At 39.4% G+C, this 20,849-nt stretch overlaps 1 protein-coding gene and 1 long non-coding RNA gene across 4 annotated transcripts in view; one reads left to right on the top strand and one right to left on the bottom strand.

The window, feature by feature from the left end:
* Positions 1-13,691, bottom strand: part of LOC134518730 (uncharacterized) — a 28,510-nt gene extending 14,819 nt beyond the window's left edge. The window contains exons 1-2 of one of the 2 annotated variants that reach the window (XR_010072043.1): positions 13,627-13,691; positions 5,186-5,333 (exon numbers count right to left, since the gene is read on the bottom strand). This is a non-coding gene — a long non-coding RNA (uncharacterized LOC134518730). Of the gene's footprint in view, positions 1-5,185; positions 5,334-10,294; positions 10,389-13,626 lie in introns of those variants that run through there. The other variant, XR_010072042.1, reaches the window with a different exon arrangement.
* Positions 13,692-13,892: 201 nt separating this feature from the next.
* ACVR2A (activin A receptor type 2A) overlaps positions 13,893-20,849 on the top strand; it is a 68,566-nt gene continuing 61,609 nt past the window's right edge. For both annotated transcript variants that reach the window (XM_063340660.1, XM_063340659.1), the window contains exon 1: positions 13,893-15,717. In XM_063340660.1, the coding sequence (XP_063196730.1) occupies positions 15,663-15,717 (55 nt within the window). In that variant the 5' untranslated portion in view covers positions 13,893-15,662. The remainder of the gene's footprint in view (positions 15,718-20,849) is intronic.

The following is a 20,849-nucleotide window of genomic DNA, read 5'->3' as shown; positions in this document are numbered from 1 at the left end:
ACAGCATTAATTAAACTGTTAAGAGCAGATACAGTACATCTATTGCCAAGTCTCCTGTTTAAAAATTCTGACTTCAAAGTAGCAAATGTCAGATCATTATGAGATATTAATTCCTAAGCACCTACAAAGATAAAATGCCAACTCTGAGAAAACCATAATAAAAGATCCCAGTAAAGCAAAGCAGATCAACAGTAACCCATGACACACCACCAAGAGAAGTAGGCGGGTGAATGACAGACACAGAAAACCATTCATAGGACAAAAAAAACGTACAGAACCCTATAGCTATAGATCAGATCACAATACAGGGGGGAGAGAGTGAGCAATTTCTGTGACAGACTACCTGCTACATCACAGTAAATATTGTAAGTTACTAAAAAAATATTAGCATTCAATTTCATGTATTGCTTCCAAGCTCCACTTCACTACGAGTTAGAAACTAACGACTAAGAACTCTGTAGCACTGCAGGTATGAAAGAGGTGCATTATTTTTTCCAATGAGCTATTTATAAACATTCTGTACAGCTTAGGTTGTAGTAACTTCTTATTAAAAGTCTAGTTTCTGATAATTAAGAACTACAACAGAAAATAATTTAAGCATCTGGGTTTTGTTTCATACTACTTCACATGAGTTAAAATAAAAAAAATCCGCCTTCACTTTACAGTTGCTTAAGATAATAATCATTCCTTATGGTTTAAAAGGCTTCTAAACTGGAGCTGGTTCAATTTCCATACTACTGAGCATTTTTACACTAGAAAAGAACTGAAATTAGTCTTCCCTTAAATGGAAATATTAAAAATTTCAATAAATCAGATCTAAAATTCTCAATTCAACTTTCCTACCTTCTCTGAAGAAACAGCTTTTGTATGTCTGGCTCCTTCTACCTCCTATACCCTCTTTGAAGTGCATATAATGTTTACAGTGCAGAATTGTGTGTTTGCAACTTGAGTTTTCATCTATGATGTTGCAAGAAGAAGTAAATACTTAGCCTTTCCAATAATTTTTCCTCAGCCCAGTACCCTGTTGGAAAACTAATCTGCTCCTCTAGTTTTTCACATTAGTTAACTCAACATAAGAAGGCGCTTTTAGTTGTTGTTGTCATCGTCCCCCCCCTCCCCAGTCAAAGGAGTACTATTATAGAAGAGGCTCTGCTTCCCTGCTCGCAGTATCTTGGCTGGCAGGTCCAGACTAACAGGTTCTGTCCCACGTATCAGCAGCAGTGGTACACACTCCTCCCTTCTGAAAATTGCTGACCTTTCAGGTATGTTAATTCAGCTATATTCTATATTTTAAGAGGATTTTTTTTAAATTGATTTAGAACAAGAAGTTTCAGTTTAAACTGTGATTTAAGTATTTAGCTGGAATGATCAGTAGTTTTACCCTTCTCTTATTTAAAGATCCCAGTTATACTTTTAAGATAAAATAACACAGATGCTACAAGGAGAGACTAGAGAAAATTGCAGAGAAGAGGGCTAAGAAATAAAAAGTTAGAATATTAATCTGTATTATCTCAAAGTCTGCTGAACTGCTTTTTCAGCAGCAGCCTTCCAGATAACTTTAGAGAAAACCTTAATTTTTCTTTTTTTCCTTTTTTTTTTTAATTTTTAAGAAATTACACCTGCAAAATGGTCAATGATTTTTTTTTGGCCTTTATAATTGAAAGCAACTATTAGGTTGCAAACTCTCAGTGAAAGAAAAGCCCAAACTCTTGAAAAATCAGAATGACCTGGAAAGTCACACAGTTCAAGAAATCCTTCTTTCAAATATTTTTCAAGATTAAAATCTTTCTGCTACTGTTCATCTTCTACTACATTATAATGAAAAGACATGTAAGAAAATTTCAAAAAATAGCTTCATGATTCAAAGATAAAGTGAAATTAGAAATCAATCAGTGACTGGGAAGAGAAACCTTCCAGTGGAGCTCCGCTGAGCAAGGGGACACCTTTCACAACTCCTGCAGACTGCCATGCAGCATCACAGGCTCTTTCCATCCGCCGCTTCAAGCATCTGAGGTCAGAAACAAGCAGCAGCTGTGGTGCAGGCTCGCAATGTATTAGATAAAAGTGCCAAGCAGGCAAATACAAATTGGGACTTATATGAATAACTCTTGCACATAATGCATTAAATTTGGCAGGCTTATAGTGGAAAGATGGGAAAAAAATAACATAACTAGTATTTGCATTTTACTAAGAGATTACTTAAATTAAAGAGAATTTATCTCAAAAAAAGGCACTTAATTTTTTTTTAACTAGCTGCAATTGTGTAAGAAATTCCAAGAAACACAGAAGTATACATAAGTACTACACAGGACCTGTAAAACTAATGAAAAGAGTTGATGCAACTAACCATGATCCATAATTTTATTCTGATGTCCAACAATGTAATAAACGAGACGTGAATGCATTTTCTAGTATGTAATTTGGGATGAGTGAAACTCTGTAATTCTTTCTAATCCAAACATAAAACACTTACGAAACACATAAATTATCTTAGTGCATTTTTGAGAAAAGGAATGAGCTACTTAAACTGTCAGATTGTAATACTGACAAGCACAATTCATCTAAGTCCAGTATTTTTCTCCAACTGTTTTGTTGCATAAATACTAAATGTAACTACCTAATATAGAAAATATCTGTTGTGAGAGGTTGTTAGAAGGTAGAAAATTATTTTAGTGGGTGTGGAAACATATTTTGCTTAGACCCAGTTCGGAACACAGAAAATACAACTTGAAGTTCTTTCTATAAAGATGGATAAAGGCAGGCAGATGATGATAAACACAGAATTAGTCCAAGGCCACACCCTGGGTTCTATCCAAGGTGTGTCTTGGGAGTCAGGGCGTAAAAAGATGGCCATTAAAACCTCCTGTAGAACATCTGGCTGCTTAGCAAGGAGGCACAATTTAAACTGCAATTCCATAAGTCCTTTAAACCAGCCCTTCCATCAAAAAAGTGGTTCCTGGTTTTCTTCACACATTTCTTGTGGTCTTAACACCAGGAAGGTGAAGACCTTCAAGCCAGCGTAAGTATTGGTGAGGCTAGGAATGAAGTGAGTTCAGAAACTAGTTTAAAGCTAATGCTTGGTTTTGGTTTGTTTGCTGGGCTAGTTTTAACCCAAATCAGTTCCCCAATCAATTAAGTGTGCAGCTGCGAGAACATTTGTGCAGGGCAGGGCAGCATCTCTTGGCTTATGGTGGCTTAAAGTGTTTGTGGAAGTACAGCTTGAGTGTAACTAAAGATCTGCTATAGTCTAACACTGCTAATAATCCACAAATGCCATTCCAGAACACAGGAATAGTTAAAGCATATAAATGGCCTTGCATGTGCTTTGCATAGGGGCCTAACAAAGGAGAGCTTAGAAACTGCTGTAACAGCTTGAAAAATAGGTAAATTTTGAGGTAACTCTATGTTCCAACAGCAAGGACAAAAATCTGATTCCCAACTCACTTGCATCACAGTATGACTGATGATAACATGAAAAATGTATTTACCAGACCTCTCACAATGCTGCTTCTGTGAGAAAGCTGACACACACAATGCATTCTTCCCATCTCTCTAAGCCTAACCTGTCCTGCCATCATTTGATCCTCTTCAAACCTGTCTGTATTCTGCAACTTTCCTTCTCTACAATAAGGCCACTTTTAAGCCTTTCAGTTTCTGCTTAAGATTTCCAGTTCCAAAGGTAACAGAACATCAAACTGAAAGCCTACTGCATCAGTATATCATCACTGTCTAGCCTGTTTGAACAGTTTATCTTCATTGCTATATTGACATAGCAATTCCACCAACAGTATTAGCTATTCCAAGTATTAGAAGCTATCTATAGAACTAGCATAAAAAATTACTTCATGCTGACTGATTTGTCACCTGTTTTACATAATATTTTCATTTTTATTTACCTATTTTTAAGAAATTTTTGATTAAAAGGTTGTAATTACATTCCATTTAAATAAAAAAATAAAATCTTCACCAAAACCCCCCATGTCTTTATCTGGTACAAATCTTAAGCAGAATTTAAGCAAAGCAATGATGTAGAAGAATAATCACCTGCTAACATATCTACACAGACATTCATTATATATTGTGAGTATTCCACTAAGTTTTTCTCAGGTGTGAACCAGCTTATAGGGCTGAAAGATAACAACATGCCGTTATTTGAAAATGATAGTTAAAAAAAAAAGGTTCTTTCAATATTTTAGAGATAGTTTGCTAAATATTTGACAATAAGTCTTCACTACAGTCTAGAAAGCAAATCTGGTGCATGAGAACCGCTTTTCTTCAACTATCATATATAACTGATATTAGGCTGCTAGAAGATGTAGTGTAAAGTTGTCTTCTTCCTACGAAGACCCACAAGTAAAGCAGTTACTTATACAATTCCTAAATATAGCTGGATAATTTCCATGATGAAATTATGAGAAAGCACAGGAAATGATCAATTGCCAGCACACTATATACTATACACTGAGTTGAAAAATGCTGCACAGTTGCGTGAAGTTACTGCAGTTCAGTTACATTAACTTCATTAAACCTGCTTCAGAAACTATGATTAACTGAATGCTTCCATATTATTTAGTTGGAAAATGAGAGGGAGAGAGTCTGTTCTTACATTCTAATTTGGTTTCTCCCATCACTGCTACAAGAGCCAACATGGTTCTATGAAATTCTTCCATGCTAGCTACATCCAACCACATCTTAGCCCTTCCCTCCAATAGCACAGCTCTTTGCATGAGTCAGTGAATTGCCTGATATTTTAATGACAATAAAACTTGTAAACCAATATAGATTGGGACTATTAGTTGTTACAGAACGTTAAAAGAAAAACACGAACCAAACAAGAAAAAACCTGCCTCTTTCCCTTCACTTGCCTTAGCCAGTGCCTGAAAACCTCCCCGGTAACATCCACTAAGCAAGAAGTGACATCTGAGCTTTCTCAAATTTGAAGCACTCAGCATGACCAGAACATTCAAACTTTGAGCATGCTTAATACAAAAAGTAAAACTTGGTAGTGCCATGCACAATTCCAGGAGAAAAAACCCTGATCTTTCAACCCAACTTGCAGCCAAGCAACTGTTCCAGTACAATAAGCCTTCAAAACCATGGGAATCTGTCTCCTGAGAGCTGTTTAAGCTTCCTTAATGCTCTTAATCCACCTTGACATTGAAATGCTAGACACACTGGCACCCACCTTCTGACTTCCAAATAGCTGGTCAAGTGTCAGAGTTTCTTTTCTCTCAGTGCAGCTCCTGACAGTCTTCGGGACATGGGCTAACGGAAGTTTTCCACAACCGTGCCTGGGGCCTTCAAGAAACACCTTACTGGAAGTGAAAACCTCTCTGGAAAAGAAAGATATTATTTAGGAAATGGAACAGAAAGAGGGACGTCTGAACTACACTGCCAGCTCTACTGGCTATGCCATTAGTTAGTTCATCAGTAATCATGGTAAAAAGAGGAATGATGGTCTTCTGGCTGAGGCAGTCCCTGCTTCTGTATGAATCCTAGGCCAAAAAGGCCCCACTTTCACACCCTTAGAAACTTCACTGTCATGCCAAGAAACGTATAACAACTACTAAATCAACAATATACTCGTTATCAGAAGTGACTAATAGTTTCAAAACGGTGGTGTTCAAATGGAATCATTCAAATGTTTTGGGGCAAATGTGTCAAAAAACATCTAGTGTCCATGTATGTGCACTTCAGCTTGCCTACCTCTCCATAAAAAAAATAATACTTTCCTCTCTGCAGTTTTATGAAAGTTAATTACTCGATGTTCCTAAAACAGGGTACATGCACTATGAATCAGTAAAAAACAACCTTAGAAATACACTTTCATTGCCTGAAGAATTTGAAGGCAAAAAATTGAGCCTTTTCATTAGAAAGGTTGACTGCTATGTACAGAACTTTCTAGTTAAATGGAAAAAAAGTGTTTATTCATTTAAAAATAGCCTGAACTGAAAGAACTTCTCAATATAGGGGGTAAATGGAATTTTGTTATCGCAGACATTAAAATATTATTTGTTCAATGTCTGCATTGTATTTATTATCAAAGAATTTGTAGATGAATCTATCCCACAACTATTCAGCAGTAAAAGCTGGAGAAGGATTTCGCTTCCCTGGCCAATGACTAAGCATATGTAACTGCAGACTGGGATCTTCTGCTGGTTGCAGAAGCAAGATAATAGGTTTTAATTTACAGAACTTCCAATGGCCTTGGATTGGCTCACCCCACCCGTCTTGCCAAAGGCACAATCACCAGAAAGAAATGTGACAGTTGAATTCTCTTCTTTATTAAAAAAAAAAAAAAAAGAAAAAGTGGACAGCTAGTAGGTGTTCCTTAAGAGAATTCTGGGACTATAAACTTGCTGCATCCTTCTTTAGATCTGAAATAGGTCAAATCTGGGAATCTTCCATACTCTTTACAAGGAAACCTGTAATGTGCCAGATTCCCAGGAATTATAGCACTTGGGGAGAGGTACGCTTTTTGTAACAGTGAACAGGAACAAAGGGGTGTCTGCAGGCTGAACTTCTGTTGGCAGGATTATTTTAATGCTACTTAAATTCTGTGCAGAAACTATGAAATCCCTAAATCACTGATTACAGGCTGAAAACAAAACACATCAACTTAGACCAATTCATATCCATTAGGCAACACTGTCCCAGAGTCACACTTCTGACTTCCTCAGGATTCCCGCCACGTTTCTTTGTAACTACCTTTAATAAAAAGCAGTGCTTTTTACTCAGTGGATCAAAGAAGTGAGACACTATCACGGGCCTGAGGAAGATGCAGTTTAAGATGAAGCAGTGAGAGGCAACAGCAGCTCTCACCTTTAATTTTGTCATATCTCATTGCTCAGGCACTGATGTAATAGATTTTCCTGCTACCCATCATTTAGAAATATTTCACTGTGCTGCAAAAAATACAATCCACAACAAATAAAACAGAAACTATGGGAGCTCCCCTTCCCTCTGTAATTTTACTCTATATCTGTATTTATTAGATGTAACTGTTTCTCTTTCACAATGGGAATTCTAACCATCACTATTTGCTACTTGAGTCAAGTATTCAGATAACAACGGGAGCTTCAGAGGCTACATTTCTTTCAACGAAGTGCATCTCAAATCCTATTACAACCATTTTCCTGTGCAGGAAGGTTTTATTAGCCTATAACTGCTGCCTCCTGAAGCAGGACAACTTCTTCTGACACATAATATATTTGTAAGGGTTAATTCTACATTCTTCAGTTATTAGCCACAATAAAACACAAAATCATTAGTAGCTTGTTCATTACCATGGATTTTTCACATTTATTTTCTAAAATTCCAAATTACCAATTTTCAAAACTAGTGTCTGCAGATTTTTTTCATACATACTTGACTCCCCGTTGCCATCTTTTTCCGATAGTAACATTCTGGAGCCTCAACTTCTCAGGGTTTTAGCAAAACCAGTAACTAATATTCAAGGTCCAGTATCCTCCAATCCACCTGAATCTTCAAAAAGTGCACCTCCCATTATTGTTCTTTATTAATACCATGAAGCACTCATTAAGCTATCTGTTGAACGAGAAACTGGTACTCATTCATCTTCCCCAGCATGCATCTTGTCTGACATGAATCAAATAATACTCCCAGGAATGTCATACGTGGGTTTTAAATTACTGAAGTGTGACAACAGGACCTCTCTGATGGACAGACTCAGAAACGACCGTAAACATGTAGTCTCACCCAAGATCTCTCACTTCTCCTCCTCTTCCTCCAGGCAGGTAACTTCCATTCAGATCTGCAAACCTTTGATTCACTTCTCAAAGCGTTTCTTCATCTAACTATCACTACTCATCTCTGCTAGAAAACTCTAAAATTCACTAATAGATAATTCAAGTTTCCTATATTTCCTGAAAACCTGGCCTATGACCATTCGGCTACTTGTAAGCTGGCTGGCTCATCTGGTCATTACTAATTGCAATTATCACAATGGAATTCACTAACCTATCGAGACCTTCTAATTTCCTGTTCCAAGAGAGCCTTCCAAACGCCATATTTTTAAGGTTTCCAGCTCAATCTTTGGAACTTTTTTTCTTTTTAATATAAGTTGGTTGACTATTAACAAGCTATAAACTTTCCTGCTACAAAAGAACTCACATTTTAAGATTCAGGGTTGAAAAGAAAACTCAAAGGACAAGCACCGTTTTCAGTTCTTTTAAAAAACACTATGCATGCATGCAGTTTCCTGCTAAACCTTGAATCCAAACTGCACATCACATCTCTGATAACTAGCCCACTCTCTTAAAATTCTCCACCCCCACCCCTGGGGACACTTTTCTATGTGTTTCATTTTGATTCAATGAGCAAAACACATCTAATTTTCTCTAGAACTTAAGTTGTATACCTGGCACTAGTACTAGGCATTTCACCATTGTTTCTGATACCAAGAAATAGATTAAGACTTTGGGTACACTTTTGGTAAAATGCCTTTGGCTTATGAAAAATATTTATGCATTACATTTACTTGCAGCATTGCCTGTGACAGTGTATTTGACTTTCTTGTTCTCCTCTAATACTGCTAAACAAAAATAATACATATTTGTTATTAAACTCTGAATTTAAACCATGTATCACAGCTTGGAAAACTCTCCTGTTCCCACTCTTCAGTCATTACAGAAAGCTTCTAATATATTTTGAATGACATCATAAGTAATTACATATTCAAGTACTTTTCTTGTTTCGAAAGAACCAAAAGTCATATTAACAAAATAATTCTAAAGAGCGCACAATTTAATACTCTAAATATCTGACAATCTCTCTGTGTTTGGCCACTTTGCCCTCCTATTTCTTGTTTTCATAGGATTAGGGTTTTAAGAATTCATCTTGGACTTTTCATGGCACTTCATAAAAAGGATTGTATAGTTTAAGTGAGAACTATAGTGCAGTATTTAGAAAATTTAGTTTTACCATGAAGTATTAATGAAATCATACATGATAAATGCCACAGTAATAAAAAACCGTGACACAACAAACTGCCTCTAAGAGACAAAGTAGTGTCTGAAAGCAACAGGAAGCACTAGTCGGATGATCTTTTCTGACAAGACAGTGCAAATCCTAGAAAGAAACATCACTCTGTCTTCCAAGAAAATAGGTTAGATATTTTTGAATCTCTGCACAAGTACTTTAAGGAAACAAAAGTCTGTACAGCAGATCAAAAAAGAAACATAACCACTGGTATAGAACTAGCATTTAATGAAAGTGACTTGATGAAGATTGTACTTGTGTTAATTTCTGTAAATTTGTGTATCTATGTGTTTGTTTTCAAACTTGAAGCAGGGAAACATTCTTCTTAGTGTGGGTCTACAGGCTCCATCTGATTACATTAAAAAGGAATTTGTCACACAAACTCACTATAGAAATAGCTTTACATAACACAATACAGGCCAAATCCTATTAATCTGTAGTTATTAGTACTGCTCACATGAATAAAATGAGCACACTTTAGCCAAACACCAAAATACCTGAATCCAAAACAGGGCTGTGATTTCAGCATGTATTTTGCTTTGTCTTTGTGGGTACCATCTGGATTCAACAACTGCATATAGAATTTTTAAGTTTGATTACAAGCATAAAAGGAGAAAACATTGATGGACGTATATACTGACCCAATCCAAAAGCACACCAGAGGCAAGTTTTTTATTTCATTTCAGTTCATCAACATTTAAAAGGTTGATTAATTCTACATTTTCTCTTGCTTTATAGCTGTGTTATCCATATAACTGTAAAGTATCTCAATAGTTTTGGAACAGAGTAAAAAATGCAAATTAATGAATAATTTGTAGTAAATTCATTGATCTCTCCAGTGCACTAAAATTGAAAGTCTATATTAAAACTCTTTTAAAATATTCCAAATTTCACATAAGTGATGCATACTCTTATGAAATTAAAGATAACTTTAATGCACTTATTTTCCCAGTTTTTTAAAAAAATTAGTTTCTCCTCCAGTATTTGCACTTTTCCAACAGCATGGAAAGCTAAGCTGGCTGGTAAAGAGGAGATCCCTGAGAGAGACTAATTTCTTGCTGGTTTGGTCATTTTTGTTTTGGGTATGTAAGGTCAGTGTCTGAACAGTTGTTCTCTCTTCCTTCAGAGTTTTACACAAGAATTACTTAGAACACGAGAGAAGATTAATGAGATAATGACAAGGGTTATATCTGTTGATGTCACTCCTGATATTATAAACACCATGTTTCCCACTCTACATTTTAAAAGTGCTTGTACAGACACTATGAATGAGTCTTGCACAATAGATTCTTACCTACAATGCTGTTTCTGCGTAAACAGTATTGATTCAGTGGTAAGTGTAGAAATAGCAAAGGCACAGCTGAAATCCTCTATTCCTAGCAGTGCTCTGAAGAGAAAAACGAGACATTGCTGATTTTTAATTCTTCTCATTATTCCCTAGAAGGAAAGTTATATTTGTGCTGCCTCTAGGCAAAGTACCATCCCACATGAACAAAAGAATGAAACTAAGATCGCATCCATTTCATCTTGCTGCTGCTGCTCCGGCACAGAAGCTCTCTGCAGATGCCTAAGTCCCTGATACTGTATCTTCAGTGCTCATATGTCACAGTAAATGATTCATTAAAAATGCATGGACAGATTGATCTTAGAAGAGGGAAAAAAAGATCTGGAGTTTAAGGTGAAAGGAAAAGAGAAATGAAAAGCAGAAAGGTAGAAAAGGGAAACACCCCCAAAATTCACATGAGAAAGGCACACAAGAGGACATTTAAAAATAAAAAGGAGACAGCAACTGTGTTGACATTTATTATGTCTACTTGGGATAAAACTCATCCTTTTACTAGCAATGCAAGCAACAGCCTAAAGAAAGCCAAAAGCCCTTAAAGCATTTTGCATCAAGTACCTCACAAAAACGACAGGCAATTTCTGCTAAGGTCTGTACATTATTTGCACCAAGCTATCTAACTTAGTTTTTAAAAATGTAATTAAATGGGAGCAAATCTCTAATGCAGCTATAGCTCTATTGATATTGTGCTTATAATGACATAACTGAACCAATATTAAGGGGCTGCATCCATGCAACAAAACTGGGGTTTAGTGTTTCCATACCAAAAATGAGCATATTCGTACCTTTCCTTATTTCTTTTGAAACGCTACATTAGGTAGCTCTACAAAGGATGCAGGGTTTATCTGCAGCACCAGTGGGGTTGAAAACAGACTGACTCCTATAATAACACCATGCTTCTGGAGTGGTATGAAAGTCTGAGCAGGCTCCCTGACCCTAGTTACCACTAGTCATCCTAATTCATATACCATTTGCCCTGGTCCCATTAGGCCTCAAAACTGGGAAGGAAAAGACAGAAAGACGTGCTTCATTTGTAATTCCTGTAGTCCTGATAAAAACACGATTGCCAAGACTAACCCTATACTGTTACTGTTTTTGTAATATTTCCTGTATGGCCACAAGGCTTTACTCTGCTCAAGGGATCCTGCAAGCAAAAAAACCACCCATGCTTAAGAATAAAAAGCTACTTGAGTAAGAGACACCTCTTTACTATGACGTTCACGAAAATGCTGTTATATAGATAACATATTTATTCTACTTTTATTAAGAATAATGAGTAAAATACAAATATGGATGATAATTTACATTCTGTCAGTAAAAAAAAAAGCCAAATACCTACAATGGGAAGTGTATCTATATATATATTCACACACACTTGTACAATAGCAATATTTTTAGCTATAATTTCCTACTCATGTGGCAACATGACGAGCATTTTGAAGAAGCTGAGCCAAGTGAAAATACAACCTGCAGAACAGGTCACGTTTAAATATTCTGCTATTGAAGAATATTAAAAACTACAGATTAAGTAGGAGTGTTGTAATACTTACATTAATTAATGCTTGTAAATCATTCTGAAATACTTGGATAAAAGATGGTATAAAAAGTGTTGCCACATGTCTTGATGCTTCTAGATGTGCACAATCCCATACATTTTGTTTTGCTTCTTGGATCTTTCAAATCATCAAAAATATTGTCAGTGGATGAATTTTGTGTTGGTAAACGTTTGAACACAACATAGAAACACCAAGGATGCCCAAATCCTGATTAAGAACTCTAGCAGACACCTCAATATAAACAGACTGAAATAGCTATGTTTCTTCATGTCTGAATCCAAGCGCTCACCAGCTCTAGTTACTGAACACCTCTGTTGATCAGTGAATTAGCACAGCTCAGAGAGCTTGGCAACATTACTCAGCCTTGACTTGGCTGTATATTCACATACATGAAATATCTTATCCATAATATTCCTTCCAACCTAGTCCCACCTAAGTATTCACACCACCAAAAAACTTAGACCATGCCATCAAGCAGCCTGAAGAGGAAGTTATCTGGAATCACTCAATACACATCTATGGTTAGTAAACAACATAACCAGTTTTCAGGAACTTGGTACTTCTTGCCTATGCAAACACAGCCCTTTATAAAAATACAGAAATTAAAGGCCAGCATTAATGCCTTCCCACATTGATCACTAGACCTAAGAGACAGGTCTTCCTTTTCATTCAGAGACAGGTAACCTATTTTATGGCATCCATTAAAAAAAAAAAGCATAGGGAGCCTTACCAAATGCATGAAGGAGCAGAACTGCTGTCCTTAAGGGGATAACATAGTACAAGTGTTTTATGTAGAAAAACACAAAGTACCACCAACACACACATCTTCCCCAAAAGGTGGGAACACTAGAAACTATTCATCCTTCCTTCTTTCTCCCTCCCCTGTTGCAAACAAAGCACATGTGCTGCTTTATACCCCCGTTCTGTAGCACAGACGGTTTGTTCTGCTCTCGCACAGCACATAAAACAATGTAGTGTTGTCCCCTTCTCAGGAACTTCTAAGGGCTATCTCACTGCAAATAAATACTGCAAGCCGCTGGCCTGCAGCAGCCAAAGGACAAACAATGATAGGAAACAGAAGTTTGTTGTGATTTGGAGGAAGGCTAAGCGAGCTGCCAGAGGCAGGAAGCGTGGCCACCATGCGAGCAGAGCACTCTGTTCTTCAGGGCGACCAGCACAAAACTAATTAACTGCACGTGATACACTGTGTAGGTACAACCACCTATTAACATACTACCTTGGTGTGGCAGCGTCTGAAAGCAAAGGCTATAAAACACTCTCTGGATGTTGTGGCGGCAGCAGCCACTGCCCTGAGGAGCACACCTGCAGTGGGGACCACCACAAGCCCCATCTCCCACCAGGGAGAGGTACTAACCCTACCGACTCCCCTGAGGAAGCAGCAGCGCCATCCCAAGGCCGGGGGGCCGAGATAGAGGCCTCACCGCGGCTTTTAGGGTAGTTTTCTTTCCCCTTACAGCCCTTTGTCACCTGAAGAGGGCCGCGGTCAGCTCCCCCAACACCAAGCACGAGCCCCACGAAGGTGAATTAATAATACCAGGGTAGGGGGGGAATGAGGGGGACCGGGCGGCGCCAACTCTCCTCCCCTGGCGCCAGCAAGGCCGGACGCAGCCAGCAGGTGCGGACGGGCGCCGCAGCCCATTCTTCACACCTGCCGGCCGGCCGGGCAGGACGGCCTCCTCAGGGCGGGGACCCCCCCCGCCGCCTTACCGAGGGCGAGGAGGCGACGCAACCCAGCCCCCACCGACCTTCGCCCAGCGGGGCGGAGCAGGACGGAGGGGAGAGACGCGGAGTCGCGCGTGTGCGCGCCCCCTATGAGGCGGCGCGCGCGGGCAGGTAGGGGCGGAGCCTGCTGAGGGAGGGTGGGGCGGGGCGGGGCCAGGCGGCGCGGCGCCGGGTCGTGAGTGGGCAGCGCGGCTGTCAATCCGGGGCGGCGCGCGGCCGCCGCGCTGGTGGGGAAGGAGGGGAGGGTGGGGGAGGGGGAGGCGGAGAGGAAACAAAAACAATCGCCCGGGCGCCGCCATCTTGGGTCCGTTCTCCACGCCACACAAGTGAATGGGTAGATATGAGATTACCACAGGGGAGCAGCAGAAGCAGCAGGGTACGGAGGGCTGTTCCGAGCTGCCGGCTGGACTCGGGAGACGCTAGAGAGGGCTCTGGCCGCCGCCGCCGCCCTGAGAAAACCCCTGGGCTCGGCCTTTTCTCCTCGCCAACCCCTAAACTGCACTCCTGGAGGGACAAAGTTGGTCTCAGCCGCCCTGCCTCCGCCGCCCGGGAGACGAGAGAGTTGCGTTCGGCAGCGGCTTCCTCGGAGCCGGGAGTGAGCCGGGGTCAGAGTTAGGGGAGAAGGGGACGAGGGGATCGCTCCCCCCGCCGCTCTCTAGCCGGGGCCGGCCCGGTGCGCCGTGTGGGAGGCACGGGGAGGCGGCAGCAGGAGCCCGGCAGGCTTTTCCTTTCCACCCCTGCTATTGCTTATTCCTTTCTCCTAAAAGGAAAAAGAAAAAAAAAAGAAAAAAGAACTGGATTGGGGAGGGGGGTGTGTGGTGTGGACTGTCTGGGGTCTCCGTTTGAGCAGCGGGAGGTGCGGCGGGGAGGAGATGTGTCGGTGAGGAGTTAGAGCGGAGCAGGAGAGGCGCCAGCCGGCGTGAGGGGAGGGAGAAGGCGACCTGCCGCCGGCCCGGCCACCGCCGCATCCTCCCCGCGGCCCCCTCGCCTCCCCGGGAGCCCAGTCCTCCGAGAAGCACCGGCAGTCGAGGAAGGAAGAAGGATTTGCCACAAAGAATATATCACCCTCCTCCCCAGCGGCTGGATACTGCATTTTTTTTTAATATTTTTTTTTTCCGGTCGCTCTTCTCTGTTTAAATACCAAATATAGCCTCTTGGGGGGGAGGGGATGGAAGTCTCTTAGAAGAATTTGAAATCTTGCTGGGATTCGGGAGTGCTGGTGTTGGACGGACAGGGGAGAGGAGGGGAGATGTGCGGCTCTTCCTGACTGGCGGCAGGACTCGAGATTTGCTACTTTTCAGGAAGCCCGAAGGTTTGTTTGTTAACCAAACTGTTGTTTCTCCCCTTTTCCTCGTCGGGGCTGCGCTAAATCCCTCAGCATTATTAAAGAAAACCGAAGCGTTGCCCACGTGTAGCTTGGTGGCTTGCTTTTTTAAAGGTAGCTTTTCATCAAGAAACTGACAAAACTCCCTCCCTTCACCCGGAGGCATTTGAGGGTTGAAACTGAAATGGAGCTACTTTTCTCCCAAACACTACATGTTGTATAAGGGGAGCAGGACGAAAACGTCGTGTTGACCGATTTCGATACGATTCCCCGACACTCAGCACCCACGAGGGATGCTTCGCCGAGCTTGATGTGGAAAAGCAGAGTTGGAGCGTCCTCAGAGACTTCGTCGTGGCCAGCGGCTTAATTGTTGACTTTTTTTTTAAAGTGGATTCGTAGCATACTTTTATGAATTAAATTTTGCCACCGTTTGTACAGAAGCCAAATGACACGTGTGTTTTGAAACACAGTTCCAAATATATCCATCCCTCAACCCGGATTCTTGCTAGAAAGAGCTGGAGGGAGATCGTCAGTGTCTAAAGAAATCTGATTTTACTGTTTTATGAACGTTATCTGCTGCAGAAATGTTGCTATAGATTGCTTTATAACGGTTCAGCAAGAAGGGAGATTTTCCAGCTTGCAGGACCGAGGAAACTGGATACTTAAAGTCACTTAAATGTTTTAACAGCATTGGAAAATGGGAGCTGCTACTAAGTTGGCGTTCGCTGTTTTTCTTATCTCTTGTTCTTCAGGTAAGTGAACGTTCTTGGTTTTGTTGCTTCAAACATAAGGCTTTGGGGTCAGCATTTGAAAGCTTTGGTAACTTTGTCCATTAGTATGAATGAGGAGAAATCTTTTATTTTTCAAATGACAAGTGTTTGGGGATAGCAGTGATTGTGAAGGCAGAAGCTGTTTTCATCGTTATTCTTAAAAATGTATAACATAAGCACTTAAAATGCGTGCAGCGCTTGGATTTCAGATCAGTTGTGTGGAACAAATGTGGAGGCATAACCACCTAGTGTCACATACTGTAATCTGGCAATGCAATTATTAGTGTTTCATGGCGTTTTTTTTTAAATAAGAATAACCCAGCTGAAATACTCTTAACTTCAATTAGATCTCTTACTCCAGACCATTCACTGGTGAATGGCAACCTTCATTAATGCTTCATTAGTTTAAAATAGGCACGTCCTTTAATGATAGAGAGGTGTGCGTACACGTATAGATGTATGCACAGAATTAGGCTGAAAAGGCAGACTTTCAGTTTCTAAACAATTTGTAACGTTTTGTATTTTGCTACTCAGTGCCTCACTACCTCGTGATGCAGAAAAAAAAAAAAGCTACTACTTTTCTCTTTAAAACAGCAGAAGTTGGGTTTTAAACGCCAACTCCAAGTCCTGAGAAGCCAGCGGGGTGTGAGGACTTCCCCAGGCTTCTTTAGGAGGAAAATGGTTACGGTAGCAACCAGTGGTTGGGGGAACTGTTGGTACGTTTCTGTTTGAAGCTCCATCAGCTTCACAAAATGCCTATTATGAGCTGTGTAACTGATCTAATATGTGTTCAAGCCTGGCACTTTTTGCTTACACTTTGAATGTGTATATAGTCCTCCGTGTAGGTTTAGGTACGCTTTTTAGCGTTCTTGCACAGTGTGCAAAGGAAGGCTAGCAGACAAGTGCTCAGCTTTTCAGTGTAACTGGTGTAAGGCAGTAATGAGATCCGTATAACAATGCCTTTTAAAATTTCAGTGTTATAATGTACAGGATTTTGCTGAACAGGACATTTTCTTGTGGTTAGTAAATGGATAGTCTAGTCTTATGTCTGTAGTGGTATTGATCAATTCCGTGTGTGCTAAATGTGCTGTGAAAAGGCGAGCGCTGCCAGAAATAAACTGAAAAAAATCCTTTCTGTTTTAACCAGATAAATAACAGAGCAGGTTAAGGCCAGACAGAGGCTTGGGTTTTTTTTATTAAGGTATATCATTTATTCCTCTCATGAAACAAAACATGATTTCTTCTGACGGTTTTGTCTTGCAGTGGAAGACATGCCTCTCATCTTTTCCTAATACCTGATTTTTAAGTCACTGGAGCAACGTTCCTCTTAATTTGTGAATATTTTCTGTAGGGAAACTTTTCCCCCCTCCCTCACTGACAGTTTCTGAAAGACTTGGTGCCATCTGCTCTTTGCGTCTGTCCCTCCCTTCCACGTCCTTCTATTAAGATCTTTTTGCCTAGAGCAAAAAAAAAATCTTGTTGACATTACCTATCTTACTTATTACAAAGGACGGTTAAGCAACAAAAGCTGTCTTTTCTTTAGCATTTCTTGCTCCGGTCGTTCTCGGTGAGGCAAAATTAGTGTTTCTCTTGCCTGTGAAGATGGAATTAATCTTTGCTAAATGAGCAGGAAACTGGCTGCAATTCGGGCCGCTTCTCATGTTAATGACATTGTTTTGGTGGTTTTTCTAGTATTACACATTAAATGTTCCGGTATTTAACAATTATTAAAGTATTTTCTACTCACCTAAAATTTTGGGGTATCTGCAGTCCTGCTGTAGGTCTAAAAATAAATACATTCAACAGTAAGCTTTTGGTTTTTATGATCAAAATTGTAAGATTATATAAGCTTTTAGCACCAAGTACAGGCATTTTGATAAGTAGTGTTTCTTCACTGTGACTCGTTTTGGTTTAAAAGTATACCTGATCAGTTGATTCTATCATCATCGTCGGAAGTAGTAGCTTCGTTTCCAGTTCTTTAGTCTGAAAAAATTCTGCCCAGGCTATATGTTTAAGAATATTGGCAAAGGTTGAAAAAATCCTGGAGCTCAGGTGTAAAGAGCTCTGGTTTGTCTTTCTTCGGTGTGCAGTCTCCAGCTACTCTGAGTGTGTGTGTCAGGGAGTAGGGGTGTTGGTTTTTCCATATTATTTTTTATATGCAACTATTTTCTGCAGTTGTTTGCATAGCCAAATAATACTAGTGTTCTTTAAATAGGTGGAAATGTTGTAGGTCTTTTTCTACATGGTGGATGTGGAAGTGGTCTTTAGGCTGAAGGCATTTTATTTCACTATCTATAAACTGCTGTATGGAATCCTGTAAATGTACTTCAAATGGATAGGAAATTCTAATAATCTTCTAAGGGAGTGAAAATTTTTCTCCTTTCTGACTAAGATATTTGAAGGAGAGCATCTGTGTTATGTTATTAGGCTTTAAAAATATTTGTAAATGCTTGGGTAAAAGTGGGTGTAGGTTTGCACCCATTTGTACTAATTCAGGAGAATGAGATGATTGCCTATTAACTAAACAGGAAAACAAAGTGCCCGGGTCAAGGTTCTCCTTGTCATGTCTCATATACTTTTTATATAAATCTGTGTGTATTTTTGATTTAATAAAGAACAGAAGATCCTTCATAATACTTACAAAGAATTGAATATACTTCCAGTGCCTCTCCTGTAGGTGAGGCAGGATTGTAGGTGAGCTTAAAAATGAAAAACAGTAAATAAAATAGCTTGTTCATCAAAGAATGTTTCTCTTTAGATATTATCTATGTTCTCCCCTCCTCCAAGGAAATATCTTTTCGTGTCCTCTAGTTTTCATGGTTGCTGAGTTACACCGTATGAACTTTCAGGAACAGAGAATGTATGCTTTCATAATTTTCTGTAATGTTTCAGAATATTTCCCCTATTTCAGCTGAAAACGGAGATATTGAAGTAGTGGATTGTCTTTAACTGAAATCTTCTGTTGTGAGTGCTGTAGTTTTTAACATCTCGGGGTTCCTTTTCTTTCTTTTACGCTCTATATCTCCTAAACCATAATTTCTTCTCATTTGAGCTACCTGCTCTGTCTTTGGTAGCTGTGCAGTCTGTCATTATAGTTCTACGGCTTTAAGTCTCTTACAGGGGACAAGACTCATACGTGTTAAAACTCACTTAAGCTCGATTCACGCTGAAAATCACCTAAGCAAAAGGAAGCACATCAGAAAAGTCTTGGTCCTCTTTTTTTTTTTTTTTTCTTTCCCCCTTCTCCCTGATGCTAGATCATTCTCAAGCCACTTAAAAGGTCGTGAGTGATTTTGCTAAAGGAAATGGCATGTCAAAAGATACCCTTTAGTTGAAGTAGCATTTTCACTGCATGAGGAATGTTTTATTCTTAGATTTTTATTTTATTCTTCTCCTATCTCACTGGTTGTTATCAAGGGAAATTATTTTTTAAGTATTGCCCCACCCTCCCCCCAGCAAAAAAAAAAAATCTAGATAGAAATGTAAAGCCTTCAGAAGCTGAATGGTTAGGTGTTCTGAAGGAATTGAGGGGTGCGAGGTGAGACTTTTTTCTTTAATTTTACTAGTGTAATGTTTTTCTGCATGTACTTTCGTTATTAATTTGGTAGCACTTGAAAATCCTGCCAAAGGTTTAGGAGTACTGTTTGTGACATTGTCTCTGCTGGTATGTTCTCTGCAAGCTCTCCATGATTGTCGTTGAACTCTAATCGCTTTATTGCCCAGGTAGAGCAATAAAATACTTCAGACTTAGTACTGCTTTTAAAGTAAAATTCTGCTTAAGATTCCTATTTAATAAGAGTGCATGCTTTTTTGCGTTAAGTGTGTTATTGTTGGGCAATACCCCAGCACTCTTGATATTGCCATTGAGAGCAACAGTTGTAAACCTACTTAATACCGTTTTGAAGCATAGATACGTTTACATAGATGTAAATGTTATGTAGTTTGCAAAGTTTCATGCCTCCAGTTTGTTAACTGATTACAGATCAAAATTCTGTTGCTATTTCTGTGTAATCTGTTAATACTTAACAAACACTACAAACCCTAAGTCTTCTGGGTTATGAAAAATAGCTGTACTTGTGCTAATGCAATATTAGAACATGTAAGCTTAGTTCTAGTAGAATTCTGCTTGATGAATGTTTCCAGAGAGGTGCTGTTGTCATGGGTTTATTTGCCTGTCTACCCTTCAGACACAAGTCTCTTCTCATAGAAAAAGCTTAAAAAAGTTTGTGTTCAAATGCTGGATGCTATGTAAGTTGGTGGGGGGGAGGTGTTCTGTGTGAGGGGAAAGCTGTTTTTTGCTATATGGGGGTGCAAGAAGGTAATTACTGCTATCATGAATAATAGTCTTCAGCTGGTTTTAATGGAGAGTATTTGAATGCCACTTCTTTTTTCTCTTTTCCCCACCTTTCTGAAATTTAGGGGTGAAAGTTTTTAGGTGATGGCTTCCGGTATGATTTGCAAATGAGAATAGACAAATATTTTTTTTTCCTCTCTGTTCAACTATAGCAGTTAATTTTTGTCATATCATTAGTTTTTTTTTTTTTTGGGGAGGGGAACCCAGTAACTCCAGTGTTTTTCATTCTTAGGGATTCTACCTTCTTTTCCAATGCCCATAGCTTATTTCTGTTTGAAATTGCAATACAATTCAATTTAATATCATCGTTATGAAGCTTATATATATCGTGTCTGGATCTCTTAAAAGATGGTAGTAACATTGGCTTTGTTCACAGGCAAATGTGGTGTACACAATATGCAAAAGTAGTCTTTTGGAGACCTATATAATTTGGAGTTAAGGTATAGCAAGTCTTGGGTACTTATCCTTGGGAAATCATCTGAAGAATAATCATTATAACATGGGCTGTAAAAAGATAGAGGTTGACAAGGAATCTGATTGTGGAAGAGATTTCTCGGTGAAGGGGAGATGCATTTCCACCACTTAATTAACAGAAAGCAGATTAATGCAAATGTCTGCTTTAGCTGGTTGGTAGAATGCATGGTCTGTTAGCTATCTGATGTTCCTGAAAATGAGAAGTCTTTAAAAAGATCAAGAAAATTACGGATTTTACAGCCAAGTTCTTGTGTGATGAAATCTTAATGTGTTTTTGTTGCCTTGG

The sequence above is a fragment of the Chroicocephalus ridibundus genome, chromosome 7 (assembly GCF_963924245.1).
Source record: "Chroicocephalus ridibundus chromosome 7, bChrRid1.1, whole genome shotgun sequence".
Classification (NCBI taxonomy): Eukaryota; Metazoa; Chordata; class Aves; order Charadriiformes; family Laridae; genus Chroicocephalus; species Chroicocephalus ridibundus.
Note: the sequence above shows the minus strand (reverse complement) of the source record. Positions and strands in the feature narration are given on the sequence as shown.